The following is a 17,046-nucleotide window of genomic DNA, read 5'->3' as shown; positions in this document are numbered from 1 at the left end:
CCCAAGGCACTTCAAATCCAACTAACTACTTTAATGAAGGACATTTAAGGTGGTTACACATTCTCGGATCGGAGATATTTATAAATCCTCCAGCTCTATCCACATAGACCCAGGTAGCCCACACTCAGATGTACTCACAAACAGAACAAAAACAGCCTTGTATTTTTATTACTGAACAGTCCGAGAATTTCAGAAATTAAGACGACCGGAGCTCAAGAGACCACAAACATTTCCACACTTTTATTCCAATGTGATGTCAGTAAGGTTTAAATTGCTTCTGGTTTTTCAAGTTTTTTTTTGAAAAACAAAATACACTTCTTAAAAATAAAAAAAAATGATTTTGGCATTCTTCTATAACAAAAATAACTTCTGTAAATGAATTTTTAGACATTAAAAACACTCTGAATCCAGAGACTGCCAATCCATTTAAATGATACATCCATATGCTCCATAATTGAAATGTTCAACTGCAATTTTAACCATTTAAAACAACATATCTCTGCATTAAGAGGAGGAAGAGGAACAAACACAGAAGGAATTTCTCTTGTAAGGGGAAAAAAGGCTTTTGAAAATAGGAACAAAGGTAACAAGCTCAGTGATTAAAGAAGAGAACTCCGAAGGACAAGGAGGCATCTGAGAGTTGAGCAAACCAAGTATGCAGCAATCCATTGTCAGATGGCACGACTTGGGCCTGAAGATTATTTTACAGATAAGGTGGAATAAGGCATCCCAGAGAATTGACAATCAGGATGAGAAATCACAGGGACATGGGGGAGCCACTGGAGCTTGGTAATGACAAAAGCGATTGTGTGGAGAACATTTCAGTGGGAACGTACTGGGCCACAGAGTTCTGGGAAAGCTAAATTTTATAAAGAGTGCGAGCCAGTGAGGAAATCATATAAGATGAAGGCAAGGATAAGGATTTTGAAAGTGGTGGGAGCGAGATGACAGCTTAGTTGAGCGATAATCTGGGGTTAGAAGTCTGCAGTTTGGGTGACCTTTTGTAACACTGTTTATAATGCAAGCTTAAAAGAAAATATTAGTTCTGAGCATGATACACCACACCGCACATCAGTGTTGCAATAAAAGGCTGTTGCGCGACTGCTATGTGCTTTAAAAGAATACTTGTTGAGGTGGGTAAAAGAGAGCACCAGTATATTTAGATGTTCACTTTTCTTCAGTTTTAAACAAATAATTTTGATTTATGACCTGAAAAATCACAGTAACTATGAATGCATTTTCTCTGCTTATGCTACACTGCCAGAATTGCATGTTGAAATTCTATTAAATTATCTATTCTAAAGTATGACATGATATATTAAAGAATCATACTACATCAGGTCTGTTTTACAATGTGTCTGCCAGAGTCCAACACATCAGCCCATACTTCAACTAAATCCTGATGTAGACTTACTTCACAAGTGATCTCTGAAGCAGTTCCCATAAAAGGCTTGGTTAGGAGCTAAACACAAGAAGAGTATTTGCGTTGTGGCATGCAAGAAAGCAATATCAAAAGATATAAAAGATCAAGATCAAAAAGCAAGGGAGTTTACTGTTTATAAGTATTTGCAATTAAAATGTCAAAACTTACCTTCACCAATTTTATCCTCGATGAAAAAAAATTTGGATAGCTGAGGTACTACTTCATAGAGTCTGTCAATATCCATTTTAATCTCCGCTACAAAACAAGCAGTTAAATTGTCATTATAATTTATCACAGAATATTGCAAAGTACATTACCGTATTAAGAAATCTAAACATTTCACAGAATTTTCCCTTTAAATATTTGTTAGTCTGAAGCTAGATTTTAATGGTTGAATTAAAAAAGCACTTGCAGAATTTACACAAGCATTCTCTTCCAATTTCGTGACAGTGCAAAGTCCAAGATGCCCTGAAGACCGTTTGTGACACATATTATCACTTAAATGTATGGAAAATTGGAAGATCAGTGCAATTGAAAAGGCAATGCATTCATTTCAGAATGTCCCAAACAACAGTCTGACCTCAAACTGACAAAATTCAGCCAACTCCATAGGACAAGCGGCACTGCGACCAGCAGCTGCACGCTTTGGAGAGCAGACAAAAACTACCACTTGTGTTACAAGACTGCTCACTTCTACCATGCCCCATATTACTTCCAAGGCCCCTTAGATATACACAATCAGGACGTGTTAACTTTCAGTTTGGAAGGCAAGACAGTCTAGACCACCAACTATATAAACAACCAGCAACGTCACTCCATAGCCAATTTAAAAAGATGTTGTAATTCTCTACGTTTATCTAAATTAACAATCACAATGACCCATCTAGTAACCTAGCCAAGAGCTCACCAATTTTATCCAATGGCAACACAAGATTAAACCATTGCTCAGGAAGAGCTTTGACCTCTGGTTGGAATCTAACACCACCCCCCCAAAAATAACGGCAGCAATTTTCATCTGTGTACCGCCCCTTTCACGCTCAAATGGAATATGGGGCAAAGACGGATTTTTTTTTTTTGTTCATTCGTGAGATGTGAATGACGTTAGCAAGGCCAGCATTTATTGCTCATCCCTAAATGCCTTTGAGAAGATAGTGGTGAGTTGTCTTTGTGAACTGCTGCAGTCAGTGTGGTGGAGGTACACCCACAGACCTATTAGGGAAGGAGTTTTAGGATTTTGACCCAGTGACAATGAAGGTACAGCGATACAGACCAAAGTCAGGATGATGTGTGACTTGGAGAGGAACTCACAGGTGGTGTTCCCATGCTTCTGCTGCCCTTGTTCTTCCAGGTAGCAGGTCATGGGTTTGGAAGGTGCTGTTGAAGTAGCTTTGCAAGTTGCTGCAGTGCATTGTGTAGACAGTATATACATTGCTGCTGCAGTGCACCGGTGGTGGAGGGAGTGAATAATTAAGGTGGCGGATGGGGTGCCAATCAAGGGGGCTGCTTTGTCCTGGATGGGTTTCGAGCTACCTGAGCATTGTTGAAGTTGCACTCATCCATGCAAGTGGGGAGTATTCCATCACACTCCTGACTTGTGCCTTGTAGATGCTGGACAGGCTCTGGACAGTCAGGAGCTGAGTTACTTGCCACAAAATAAATAGTGACACAGGCTTGAGGGGCTAAATGGCCTGCTCCTGTTGCTATATCCTAAAAGGAGCACAGTTGGCAGCCATTTTTTTTTTTTTAACTCTCCTGCTCTTTAGGGACCCAACTCTATTGTGAGCTGGCCTTGAAACAGGTGACCAGCTCTGCTGTCAAAAGGAGCAGAGAGTCTCATTTCAAAATTGAAATTGGGGTCCTAAGCAGAGCATGAACGGTCTAAGCAGTAATCCCTAAAGAGACTGTTGTAGCTCACTTAAAAACAGCACAAATAATGACTTTTTCAATAAAATGGTTTTCTATGGGGCAAGGAGACTCCACAAAATTCTTCCAGGCTTCTGCCAGACTATCCCCATGCAGCCCACAAACCCTGCCACTGCCTTCCCATCCTTTAACTCTGGTTCAGGTCTCTGGTACACTGGTCACAAACTTGCTTGAGTCAATTCAACCAGGCGGGCAGTTGCGGGATTGCTTACACCCAACGGGAATTGGTCAACTGATAATTGGTCCCACCGAGTTTGTTTTTTTAAAATTAAAGTTTCTTTAAAATTTAAAGTAGTTCTCCACCTTAATTAAGACAGCTTATATATAATCGCTGCAGGTGTTCCTCAGACCCATCAATCTTCAGCTGCTTCAACAATGACCTTCCCTCCATCATAAGGTCAGAAATGGAGATGTTCGCTGATGATTGCACAGTATTCAGCACCATTTGTGACTCCTGATACTGAAAGGTTGGACAGTTTAGGCCTGCACCCACTGGAGTTTAGAAGAATGAGAGGTGATCTTACTGAAATATACAAGATCCTGAGGGGATCTGATAGGGTGGATGCTGAAAGGATGTTTCCCTTTATGGGAGAGACTAGAACCGGGGGACACAATTTTAAAACAATTTAAGACGGAGACGTGGAGCAATCTTTTCTCTGAGGGTTGTTAGTCTGTGGAGTTCTCTTCCCCAGAGCACTAGAGGCAGTGTCATTGAATATTTTTAAAGCCGAGTTAGAAAGATTCTCGATTGACAAGGAAGTCAAAGGTTATAGCAGGTAGACAGGAAAGAGTTGAGGCCTACAATCTGATCAGTCATGATCTCATCAAATGCAGGGCAGGCTTGAGGGGCTGAATGGCATACTCCTGCTCCTAATTCGTATGCTCGAAACAGTCCGTGTTTATATGCAGCAAGATCAGGACAATATCCAGGCTTGGGTTGATAAGTGGCAAGTAACATGCGCACCACACAAGTGCCATGCAATGACCATCTCCAACAAGAGAGAATCTAACCATGTCCCCTTGACATACAACAGCATTCCCATTGCTGAATACCCCAATATCAACACCCTGGGGGTTACCATTCGACCAGAAACTTAACTGGACCAGCCATATAAACACCTTGGCTACAAGAGGTCAGAGGATAGAAATTCTGCTGCGACTAACTCACATCCTGACTCCCCAAAGCCTGTCCACCATCTACAAGGCACAAGTCAGGAGTGTGATGGAATACTCTCCACTTGCCTGGATGAGTGCAACTTCAACAACACTCAACTAGCTCTGACACCATCTAGGACAAAGCAGCCTGCTTGATCTCATCCACCACTTTCAACATTTACTCCCTCCACCACCGGTGCACAGTGGCAGCAGTGTGCACCATATACAGATGCACTGCAGCAACTCGTCAAGCCTCCTTCAACAGCACCTTCCAAACCCGTGACATTTACCACCTAGAATGACAATGGCCGCAGCCACATGGAAACACCACCACTTGAAAGTTCCCCTCCAAGTTACACACCATCCTGACTTGGGTCTGCACTGCCGTTCCTTCATGGTCGCAGGGTCAAAAACCAGAACTCCCTCCCTAACAACACCGTGGGTGTACCTACACCAGATGGACTGCAGCGGTTCAAGGCGGCAATTCACCACTTCTCAAGGGGAATTAGAGATGGGCAATAAATGTTGGCCTTTCCAGCAACACTCATATCCTATGAAATAAAAACAAACAGCAGGGTGGCTCTCTGCCAGCTTGAAAGTGACTGTACCCGTGGCTAACTTAACATGTACCCGTGGCTAACTTAACAGAATCATCTCTATTTTAATTCTTCTGTGTTTCACACCATCATAGATTAACGTGTGATATTAGATAAATGACTCGTTAATGTGTGGTTATGCAAACATAGTTTGACACTGGATACTGTGAACAGTTTACAGGTTACATACTTGCAAATGATGCTCAGTTTTTGTTTTGCATAACCTGTTCATCAGAGTTTACAGGTAACTGGATTAGCTTTTATCTTTATATTCTAACATTCACTATCTGTAGAATGGCTAAAGTAAAAAGAAAAACAAAATACAAATTCAGATTTTACAAGTCACAGTATGGTTTATGTTCACCTTATAGTTGTTCTATATAGGTACCTCAGCCCTTGACAAATATGGAGAAGTTTAAAAATATGTGAAATATTGAAAAGTAAGGCTGGTGTGAAAAATGTGTATACATCTTATCTGAGATGAACAGCATATGTTTTGTCTCAGGCAGAATGTAGCTCCAATAAGTCAAAATGTGCAGTGGTGTGTTAGCTGTGTGTTTGCCTTCTTTTGGCAGATTGCAGACGAATAACACTGGTCAAAAACAGATCACGACATATTTCAAGCAGTTCAGCCCAACTCTGCCTGAAAGGAACTTTTCACATTTCTCAGATTGACTACGAGATGGGAACAATTCAATATATGAAGGCTCCTTCATTTAGCAGGAGACCCCTGACAGTTGATCATATAGCAAAATAGCCCTCACTGTCAAGGAGCATTGACTGACCACTGCTGATAGTCATCAGGTTGCCTATATTCTCACCCACTTAGTTGTTCTCGTTGTTAGTTCTACGAGGCTGAGCACATCAAATGGGAAAATCACAGTGATCTTTTAGCCTTAAATGTTGCACTGGAGTTCTGCACAACCTGTAGATTGGTATTTTGCTTTAGTGTAAAATTAAAAAGCACCAGAATGCATTGTTTGTACTGCAATGAACTTACTTGAAAGTTTGTAACCACCATCATTTTCTTTACCAGAATCATTCTTTCTTTGATTATTTTGATGCAAATTGAAAGCATCTTTTGTCAAGTTGTCCAAAGTTGCCGTCATATTCTTCCCCTGAAAAAAAAACAGCACGCCAACAATTAGAAACTAACTTAACACAAACAATTTTCATAGGAAAGCAGAATTCCTTTTCAAAGCACAGTAGAATGCTACAATTTTACAGCACAGAAGGAAGCCCTTCAGCCCATTGTACACACCCTGGGTCTCTGAAACAACAATTCAATTTGTTCCACTTCTTCCCCCGCAACCCACACTCACCCACCACCCCCCCACTCCACCCCCAGCTCCTTCCTGTACAATTTCAATTTCCTGTGGTTGTTTAGTTTGCCCTTGGTGCACAATTTGCAGCAGAGTGTGGCTGAAAATAATTTATTCTTTGGCAAGAGGTGGGCTTTTTATGCAGCTAGAATTATGTTACAGTGCCCAAGAGGAATAGTCTCACGTAGTAGAGGAAGCTACATCAACTGCTACCCTTCCCCCTCACGAATTAGGTTTTGGTAAAAAAAAAGGACTAGAAACAGTAGAAAGCCTAAATTTAAAGCAATTATTAAATTCTACCGATTGTACTGTAGTCACTCTGATTTTTAGTGTCCCCAATCTTTCACAGGGAAACTGTTCCTTAATGGGAGGAGAACTAAAAAAGTGTAAACTTTATGCCCCACTGAATAGCATTAGTGCAAGGCAGATCCAGTGGAATACCTGCTTCCCTAACAGATCACTGCAACTTCAAGTCCCAGGGCTGCTCATTACTTGCGCAATGTCTACCACATGTGAATGTGAATTTCAATCAGTTCTTGGCCAAGAGTTCCTCAGGACTTAAGCACTCCAGCTGGGCAGAATTGCTCTGCCAGTTATAAGTATATATTCAAAAGGGCTATTGAACCCATGATCCCAATAATCCTGCACCTTCCTAGCGATGAAAACTGTGTGGCTCTAAATGGTCCCTGTGGTGTTATGAAAGAGATAATAAAAGAACTAAAATCAAATCTAAACTACACTGATGGGATGAAATGAGATTTGGTTAATCTCAACTCACTAATTAGCATGCAGAAACCCAGCTCAAACCCACCCCTAATTTGGCAATCTTACTCAGAGAAGCCACAGGATAACTGATGTAGGAAATGGAAAATGGAGCTCTTTCAGAGTTTGAGCCAAGGCATACTTTTTGCAGCAAACTAGAGCATGCTTTACTTTCTATCTACCAGACCCAAACCACAAGTGTTTAATGCTGGATTTTCATTACAGAGGCAGGAAACAGGAGACGGGTCCGGTTAAGTCAGAAACTTGCCTCTGGTAGGAAACTGATTCAGGTTTAGATTTTCAAATGGGTAAGCCCTTAATGGGTATGGAGACAGGTTTTCTATCTACTTAGAGCCAGTGGGGCTGAGAATGGAAATGGTTCAGATTAAATGTGGGGCTCATGTAGACAACCCATGGCAGCCAATGCTGACGCTGCTGGTTGTTCTGAAGGACAGATCTGCGTTTTGTGCCAAAACTTTTCACTGCATCAGAAGGAAGTGTCACAGGGACGCTGGAGTCCCGGTACTAGGGGCAGGGCAGGCCCTCACTTCATTGATGCTGACCTGAAAATAATGCTGGAGGCCATGAGAGAGAGAGCGTGAGAGAGAAGAGAGGTCCTCTTCCCAGAGGGTGGCAGGAGGAAGTCACCTCTTTGTGCAGCAGGGACACTTCTCTGTTCAGTATTCACCCCCTCCGCCGCCTCCTCCTCCTCCCCTGATGACTGTCTCCTTTCAGGACCTCACTGTCCTTTCTGGAGGGCTATGCTATGGAGAAAACAGCAGACTACCACAATGACAGAGACTCTTACAGGAGGGTAATGGAGAGCACCACCCAATCGGTCCAGGCACCGAAATCACTTCAGAGGCCTGATGGCCTGCTCAATTGCTGGTCTGCTGAGCAGGTGGCATTGGTTGCATTGCCTCTGTCTGGGGCTCCCATAAAGGGGTCAGTAGCCTTCTCTTCAAAAGGATTTCCATTGTCCCTTTGGATTCATCCACACACTTTGGGGGCTGAGGCAGCCTGGACTGGCAGATGAAGGAGTCATGGAAGCTGCCAGGAAAGCAAGCACACACATGAAGGAAGCTCTTGTTGTGGTCACAGACCAGTTGGACATTGAGGGAGCGAATCGCACTGGCCGATCGTTGGATGCCTTAATGGTCACATGGGCGCAATAGATGATGCCCTGCACCTGGGGGTTCCAGTGATAGAGGTGAAACCCAATGCCTTCTGTGCCTGCACAGGCCCATCTGTGTCAAAGTGGATGTAGTCCTCCGCCCTCCTGAATATGGTACTGGTAACATGCCTGATTGCATGATAAGCTGCCAACTGCGAGATGCCACCTAGTTCTGCAGCTGATCCCAAGAATGACCCAGTTGCATAGAAATGCAGGGCAACAGTGACCTTGATGGCTGCAGGTAAGGGACTGTCATGGGGGCCGTGAGGACTCAGTTCACTGTGGATCAGAACACAGCTCAGAGACCATCTGCCTGGATAGGCACAGCCCCCTACGGCACAGGCACTCTGTCACTTGCAGGTCGCTGACTCTTGGGCAGCACCTTCTCCTTGCGGCCCCTTGCTGTGCTTCTCTGGTCTCCTGCTATAGCTCATCCTGGCTGCTCTGTCCAATGTCAGCGTAGCCTGTTCCCATCTGAATTTGCTCAGCTGGGTTTGTGCTTTCACCAGGCTTTCCCCTGCCAACCCCAGCTGCCACAGTGAAGCCAGCGGCATCATGTCCCTCTCCAGATTCCTATCTCTCACCACGGGGAAAACCAAGTCTTACAGTTCCAACAATGGCTACTCTGTGGCACTTCTGAAACAGCTACGTTTTATTTAGGACCTCTGCATCATGTTAGTCAGACCTTCCTATAGCCCTCATGGTCCTCTGCATTTCTAAATCCTCCCATGTTCCAGACATGGCATTCGCCCCATGCCCTTCCTTTTAAAATCCCAAACTGCTGCTGGTAAACCTGTTAATGAGCTCCACAAAAGCTCAACAAGCACTTAATTGGAGGAGTGGAGGGTTGCCATCGCCTCCCTCTCGGCATCCCTTTAAAAAGGGCTTCATGTTCCGGAGGTGGCAGGAGAAGTGCCGACCTCCTAGAACACGATCTTCAAATCACGCACGCACCCGTTCCTACCTCCAGCAGACTTTTAAAAAATCCAGTCCCATGTGTGTGAAATGGGAAAGTGTCCCATTCCCAGCATGAGCAAAAGCACGAAAGGCTGGCAACACACAGGTCAGTTTGCACCCAGAGGAAAAAACTTGTTAACATTTCAGGTATAACCCATTTCTGATGATGGGGCACACCCACAACACCCACCCATCTTCCTCTTTCATAGAATGGTTACAGCACAGGAGGATGCTATTGGGCCAGGTCTGTGTAGGAGCAACTCAGCTAGTCCCACTCCCCCTGCCTTGTCCCTGTAGCCCTGCATATTTTTTCTCTTCAGATGCAGTCTGACGTGCTGAACGCCTGCAGGATTTTCTGCTTTTACTGTAGAATTTTTGGTCTTTCTTTTTCATCTTCTGCTAGGTATTTTTTATTCTTTCATAGGATGTGGGCATCGCTGGCAAGGTTAACATTTGTTGCCCATCCCCAATTGCCCTCGATAACTGAGTGGAGTTACATGTAGGCCAGACCAGGTTAGCACGGCAGATTTCCTTCCCTAAAGGAAATGTATTAAATGCATTAATTATGTAAATTCAAATTCCACAGCTGCCATGGTGGGATTTGAACCCATGTCCCCAGGGCATTAGCCCAGGCTTCTGGATTACTAGCTCAGTGACATTACCACTTTGCCACCATCTCCCCATTTAGTACATGATCAGTCTATTTTCCCTGCTATCAGAATGCAACTTTCCGAATCTAAACACCTTGATGGGACACATTCAGGGAAAAAAAAGGACATAAGGAAGAATGCTGATACTTTCAAGAATATTTAGTTCTGGAAGTACATGGAGAGGATTTTACAAATCTATATAACCCACTCAACTTTGTTTCTTGAGGGTTCGATGGGCCCCAGAGCGAATATTAATACAGAATATCCAATTTTACAGCTTTTCCTGTAAATCAGTTTTGTTAATGACCTGTGTACAAGCATTCTCATAGAGTCAGAGTTATACAGCACAGAAATAGGCCCTTCGGCCCATCGTGTCTGTGCCGGCCATCAAGCACCTAACTATTCTAATCCCATTTTCCAGCATTTGGCCCGTAGCCTTGTATTCTATGGCGTTTCAAGTGCTCATCTAAATACTTCTTAAACGTCATGAGAGTTCCTGCCTCTACCACCCCTTCAGACAGTGCATTCCAGATTCCAACCATCCTCTGGGTGAAAAATGTTTTCCTCAAATCCCCTCTAAACCTCCTGCCCTTTACCTTCAATCAATGCCCCCTGGCTATTGAACCCTGCGCTAAGGGAAAAAGTTTCTTCCTATCTAACCTATCAATGCCCCTCATAATTTTGCATACTTCAATCATGACCCCCCTCAGCCTTTGCTGCTCCAAGGAAAACAACCACAGCCTTTTCAATCTCTCTTCATAGCTGAAATGCTCCAGCCGAGGCAACATCCTGGTGAATCTCCTCTGCACCCTCTCCAGTGCAATCGCATCCTTCCTATAGTGTGGTGCCCAGAGCTGTACACAGTACTCCAGCTGTGGCCTAACTAGCATTTTATACAGCTCCATCATAACCTCCCTGCTCTTGTATTCTATGCCTTGGCTAATAAAGGCAAGTATCCCATATGCCTTCTTAACCATCTTAACTACCCGTGCTGCTGCCTTTAGTCATCTATGGACAAGTACACAAAGATCCCTCTGATGTTCTGTACTTCCTCGGGTCCTACCATCCATTGTATATTCCCTTGCCTTATTAGTCCTTCAAAAATGCATCACCTCACACTTCTCAGGATTAAATTCCATTTGCACCGCTCCGCCCATCTTACCAGCCCATCTATATTGTCCTGAAATCTAAGGCTTTCCTCTTCACTATTTACGACACCATCAATTTTCCTGACATCTGCGAACTTACTGATCATACCTCCTATATTCACATCTAAGTCCTCCTTACTAACATCTGGGGGCTTGTGCCAAAGTTGGGAGAGCTGTCCCACAGACTAGTCAAGCAACAGCCTGACATAGTCATACTCACGGAATCATACCTTACAGACAATGTCCCAGACACTGCCATCACCATCCCCGGGTATGTTCTGTCCCTGATCATACCTCCTATATTCACGTCTAAATCATTCATGTACACTGTGCCGGGGTGGCGCAGTGGTTAGCACCGCAGCCTCACAGCTCCAGCGACCCGGGTTCAATTCTGGGTACTGCCTGTGTGGAGTTTGCAAGTTCTCCCCGTGTCTGCGTGGGTTTCCTCCGGGTGCTCCGGTTTCCTCCCACAGCCAAAAGACTTGCAGGTTGATAGGTGAATTGGCCATTATAAATTGCCCCTAGTGTAGGTGGTAGGGGAATATAGGGACAGGTGAGAATGCGGTAGGAATATGGGATTAGTGTAGGATTAGTATAAATGGGCGGTTAATGGTCGGCACAGACCCGGTGGGCCGAAGGGCCTGTTTCAGTGCTGTATCTCTAAATCAAATCTAAATCAAACAGCAAGGGTCCTAGCACCGTTCCCTGTGGTACACCACTGGTCACAGGCTTCCAATCGCAAAAACAAACCTCGACCATCACCCTCTGCCTCCTGCCTCAAAGCCAAATTTTGGATCCAATTTGCCAAATTGCCCTGGATCCCATGGGCTCTTACCTTCTTAACTAATCTCCCATGCGGGACTTTGTCAAAAGCCTTACTGAAGTCCATATAGACTACATCAACTGCTTTATCCTCATCTACACATCTAGTCACTGCCTCGAAAAAGTCAATCAAATTAGTTAGACACGATCTCCCTCTGCCAAAGCCATGCTGACTATCCCTGATTAATCCCTGCCTCTCCAAGTGGAGATTAATCCTATCCCTCAAAATTTTTTCCAATAGTTTCCCTACCACCAATGTTAGACTCACTGGCCTGTAATTACCTGGTTTATCCCTACTACCCTTCTTGAATAATGGTACAACATTTGCTGTCCTCCAATCCTCTGGTACCTCTCCTGTGGCCAGAGAGGATTTGAAAATTTGTGTCAGAGCCCCCACCATCTTGCCTCACATAACAGCCTGGGATACATCTCAGCGTGGGGATTTATCAACTTATAAGCCCGCTAAAACAGCTCACACTTCCTCCCTTTCAATGCGAATATGTTCACGTATATCACAATTCCCCTCCCTGATCTCTACACCTACATCGTCCTCCTCTATAGTGAACACAGATGAAAAGTAATCATTTAAATCCTCCGGCTCCACACACAGATTGCCACTTTGGTCCCTAATAGGCCTTACTCTTTCCCTGGTTATCCTCTTGCCCTTAATATACTTATAAAACGCCTTGGGATTTTCCTTTATATTGACCACCAGTGTTTTTTCATGTCCCCTCTTTGCTCTCCTAATTACTTAATTTGAAGTACCTCTACACTTTCTATACTCCTCTAGTGCCTCCGCTGTTTTCAATGCTCTGAATCTGCCATAAGCCTTCTTTTTTTTCCTGATCCAATCCTCTATATCCCTTGACATCCAGGGTTCCCTGGATTTGTTGGTCCTACCCTTGATCTTAACGGGTACATGTTGGCTCTGAATTCTCACTATTTCCTCTTTGAATGACTCCCACTGGTCTGATGTAGACTTTCCTACAAGTAGCTGCTCCCAGTCCACTTTGGCCAGATCCTGTTTTGTCAAATTGAAATCGGCCTTCACCCAATTCAGTACCTTTATTTCTGGTCCATCTTTGTCCTTTTCCATAACTACCTTAAATCTTACAGAATAATGGTCACTATCCCCGAAATGCTCCCCCACTGACACTTCTACCACTTGTCCGGCTTCATTCCCTAGGTTTAGGTCCAGTACTGCACCTTCTCTTGTAGGACTTTCAACGTACTGGCTCAAAAAGCTCACCTGTATGCATTTTAAGAATTCTGCCCCCTTTAAGCCTTTTGCACTAAGACTATCCCAGTTAATAATGGGGAAGTTGAAAGCCCCTATTAATACCCTATTACTTTTACACCTCTGAAATTTGCCTGCATATCTGCTCCTCTATCCCTCCGACTGTTTGGAGGCCTGCAGTACACTCCCAGCCAAGTGATTGCCCACTTTTTGTTTTTAAGTTCTGCCCATATGGCTTCATTTGAGGAACCTTCCAAGATATCATCTCTCCTTACTGCAGTAATTGACTCCGTGATCAACAGTGCAATGCCACCTCCTCTTTTACCCGCTCCACTGTCTCGCCTGTAGATTCTATCCCCTGGAATATCAAGCTGCCAGTCCTGCCCCTCCCTCAACCATGTTCCTGTGACAGCAATATCATAATCTCATGTGCTAATCATCGCCCACAATTCATCTGAATTACTACGAAGATTCTTTGCATTAAAATAGATGAAATCCAGCCTTGCATTTTTCACTTGTGCCTCAACAGGTCTGTATTTGCTCGGTCTTCCAGACAGACTCAGTTTCTCTTTTAGATTTGACTGTGCATCATCCCCTACTGTACCTCCACTCGGTATCCCATCCCCCTGCCAAATTAGTTTAAACCGCCCCCCCCCACCCCCCAACAGCACTAGCAAACCTCCCAGCAAGGATGTTGGTCCCGTTCCGGTTCAGGTGCAACCCGTCCAACTTGTACAGGTCCCACCTTTGCCAGAAACAGACCCAGTGATCCAGGAAACTGAAGCTCTCCCTCCTGCACCATCTCCTCGGCCACGCATTCATCTGCTCTATCCTCCTATTCCTATACTCACTAGCACGTGGCACCGTGAGTAATCCAGAGATTACAACCTTTGAGATCCTGCTTTTTAATCTGCTACCTAGCTCCCTAAATTTTGTTGCAGGACCTCATCCCTCTTTCTACCTGTCGTTGGTATCAATGTGTACCACGACCTCTGACTGTTCATCCTCCCCCTTCAGATTGTCCTGCAGCTGCTCTGTGACATCCTTGACCCTAGCACCAGGGAGGTCACGTTTGCGGCCACAGAAACGCCTATATGTACCCCTTACCATAGAATCCCCTATCACTATAGCTCTTCCACTACTTTTCCTCCCCTTCTGTGCAGCTGAGCCACCCAGACTTAGCTTCTCAGGGGAATGCAGCAAGAGCCATCTCCCCCAACAGTATCCAAAGTGGAAAATCTGTTAGATAGGGAGATGAACCCAGGGGACCCCTGCACTCTAAGTAAGACTTGCCCACCTTCACATCATGTAAGCTCTATGCTCATTTGCCCACAATACAATTCACAGATCTCGTGGCATAGACTTAATTGATCCCAGTAAAAGGTATGCATAGGCAAAACAGTCAATGATTGTTCTTTCTCCATTTTCCCTCTCCCCAGATATGGATGGCCAAACTGGCCCTCAATTGGAACTTGAAACACAGACAATTCTCTGGGATAACTTAGCTTAAATGCCAATGTAATAGTGTTACACCAACTGGACTGCATGCATTTTTGATCGATAGTTTTATTAGTTACAGTTTCCAGTATAGCAGCTGAAAAATTGAAATTGTACAGCTGAAGTTCAGTCAATGTGACATGAGTGGAGTACTCTAAAAGACACAGAAGGCACATTTAACCAGGAAGTGTTAGAAAAATAACAGGTTAATGCATCTAAGTGTTTGATGTGATCTAATAATAGTGCATTCAACTGTAAAAATAATTGGCTGGCAAAGCCAACTTATCAGGCATGCCATTTACTACTGGGAATTTCAATGTCAGTTTATTCTAGCCCTCATTAGAGGCTGAAATGAATTGAAGCAGGAATGCCTTAAAGTGAAAGCTATAATGTAGTTAAATTGTAGCCTTTTACCATCAAGTATCAGCATCAAACACTGAAATGGGGGAAATGTGGCACAAAAGTTAGAGTAAATCTCTCTCAGCACTGCCTCAATATGTCTCAATGCCAAGTTCAGAAAAGCATCTCCCACTGAGTGAATTTCACTTCCCGCACCAGGCAGCATTTTGACCCTGCCTGAAATTGTCAATTAAGTATAACTTTTTGCACTTTTGATTCTGCGTTAAAACTGCTACAATTAAGTTCACACAACAAGCTGACAGTGAAAGCGAAGATTCTTATCCCAGCAGCCTGCGCCACATTCAACCCTAGGTACAAAGTGACCCAGATTCACCTCAAAAATTAGTTTCACTTCTCTCCAACAGAATATATCACTCCCCAAATATATGGGAGAGCGAGAGCGTCCAGCTGACCTTCTCCCAAACAGCCACAAAGAGGCAGGCCATATGCTGCCTCACCTAGCTAAGACTCTGGGCAAGACCGTTATTTCTTTAAGCCTTGGAAACAGGTCTGTACAGGGGGGAGACAATGAAAAATACATCAGGGACTTAACTGCAAAGACGTCATATTTGCCAGTACTGACTTTGATTCAACACCTATAGCATTACAATGCAATGCATGTATTGTTTTGTTGATACGTTATGCTACCAACCCACTTTTTGGGGCATATTGCACAAGTACATCCTATATATATCGATATAGGTATAAATGGGCAAATATTACATCAATCCCAACTTCTTCTGGTGCAAAGGTTGAAATTTCTTGAAAGTCCTAATCACAGTATTTGTTGTGAAACCAAATCAAGATTTTAGAATAACTAAACGGCCTTCAAAAGGGACAGCAGTGTAACAGTTCCCCTCCACATACCTTGGGCGATGGGCCAAAGGCTTGAAACCCATGAGAAGTTTTCCTTTAGAGAAAAGAAAAACAAATAATGTTGCACAACCTCAACACGTGACTTTTGTCTTCCTATACAATCTCTTCATTTTGATTGGCAATGAATTATGTTGGACATGTGCCAAAGAAAAGAAAAAGAACTTCTTAAACAACTTATTAAAAAAAATAAACTTGCCTTCAACTACTCTTTGTTAAAGATGTTTTTAATCAAACACATTAAATAAAACCTCTTGTGGCAGTACAGTGACAGAGGGCACCAGCATGCCTCTATTCTTGGAGTGGTAAAACACCAGTTCAGCTCACATTACTCCACAAGAGAAATTCTTGATGGATTAAAAACTATCAGCACAGGCAAAAGAAAAGGGAAGGTACAAGGAAAGTATAGAAAGGGAAGGAATTAATCTTTCCGATGATCAACCCATGATACTTTTGAACACCTCCATGAACAGCACTGGCACAGGGAGAAGCCTGGAAAGAGGTCAGCCACTTCCCAAGTAATAGAATAGCGCAGAGGTAATGTAAAGGTAAAAATTCTGGACTCGCAATCCAGAAGCCCAGGCTAATGCCCTGGGAACATGGGCTCAAACCCCACCAGGGAAGCTGGTGGAATTCAAATTCAATTAATTATTTTAAAAAATCTGGAATTGAAAGCTAGTCTCAGTAATGTTGCCATGAAACTATCAATTGTCGTAAAAACCCATCTGGTTCACTAATGCCCTTTACAGAAGGAAATCTGCTATCCTTACCTGGTCTGGCCTACATGTGACTCCAGACCCACAGCAATGTGGTTGACTCTTAACTGCCCTCTGAAATGGCCTAGCAAGCCACTCAGTTGTCAAGGGCAATTAGGGATGGGCAACAAATGCTGGCTTTGCCATCGACACCCACATCCCATGAAAGAATTTTTAAAAAAGTTTACAATAATGCATCACAGAAATTCCTTCTTCAATCGAAAGGTAAGGATCAAAGGGGCATAAATTGGTTTCCATAGGAGAGCTGCATCAGAGTGAAAAAATAACTATTATAGGGTACTTTTGTAATGTATTTTGCATCTTCATTCATTTCTTCTCCAATATGATGGGTA

At 43.6% G+C, this 17,046-nt stretch overlaps 1 protein-coding gene across 2 annotated transcripts in view; it reads right to left on the bottom strand.

The window, feature by feature from the left end:
* Positions 1–17,046, bottom strand: part of cdc7 (cell division cycle 7 homolog (S. cerevisiae)) — a 72,870-nt gene that overhangs the window by 42,715 nt on the left and 13,109 nt on the right. For both annotated transcript variants that reach the window (XM_068036759.1, XM_068036760.1), the window contains exons 2-3: positions 6,098–6,215; positions 1,592–1,678 (exon numbers count right to left, since the gene is read on the bottom strand). In XM_068036759.1, coding sequence (XP_067892860.1) covers positions 1,592–1,678; positions 6,098–6,206 — 196 coding nt within the window. In that variant the 5' untranslated portion in view covers positions 6,207–6,215. The remainder of the gene's footprint in view (positions 1–1,591; positions 1,679–6,097; positions 6,216–17,046) is intronic.

Source organism: Heterodontus francisci, chromosome 8 (assembly GCF_036365525.1).
Source record: "Heterodontus francisci isolate sHetFra1 chromosome 8, sHetFra1.hap1, whole genome shotgun sequence".
Taxonomy (NCBI): Eukaryota; Metazoa; Chordata; class Chondrichthyes; order Heterodontiformes; family Heterodontidae; genus Heterodontus; species Heterodontus francisci.
This window is presented reverse-complemented; position numbering and strand designations above follow the sequence as displayed.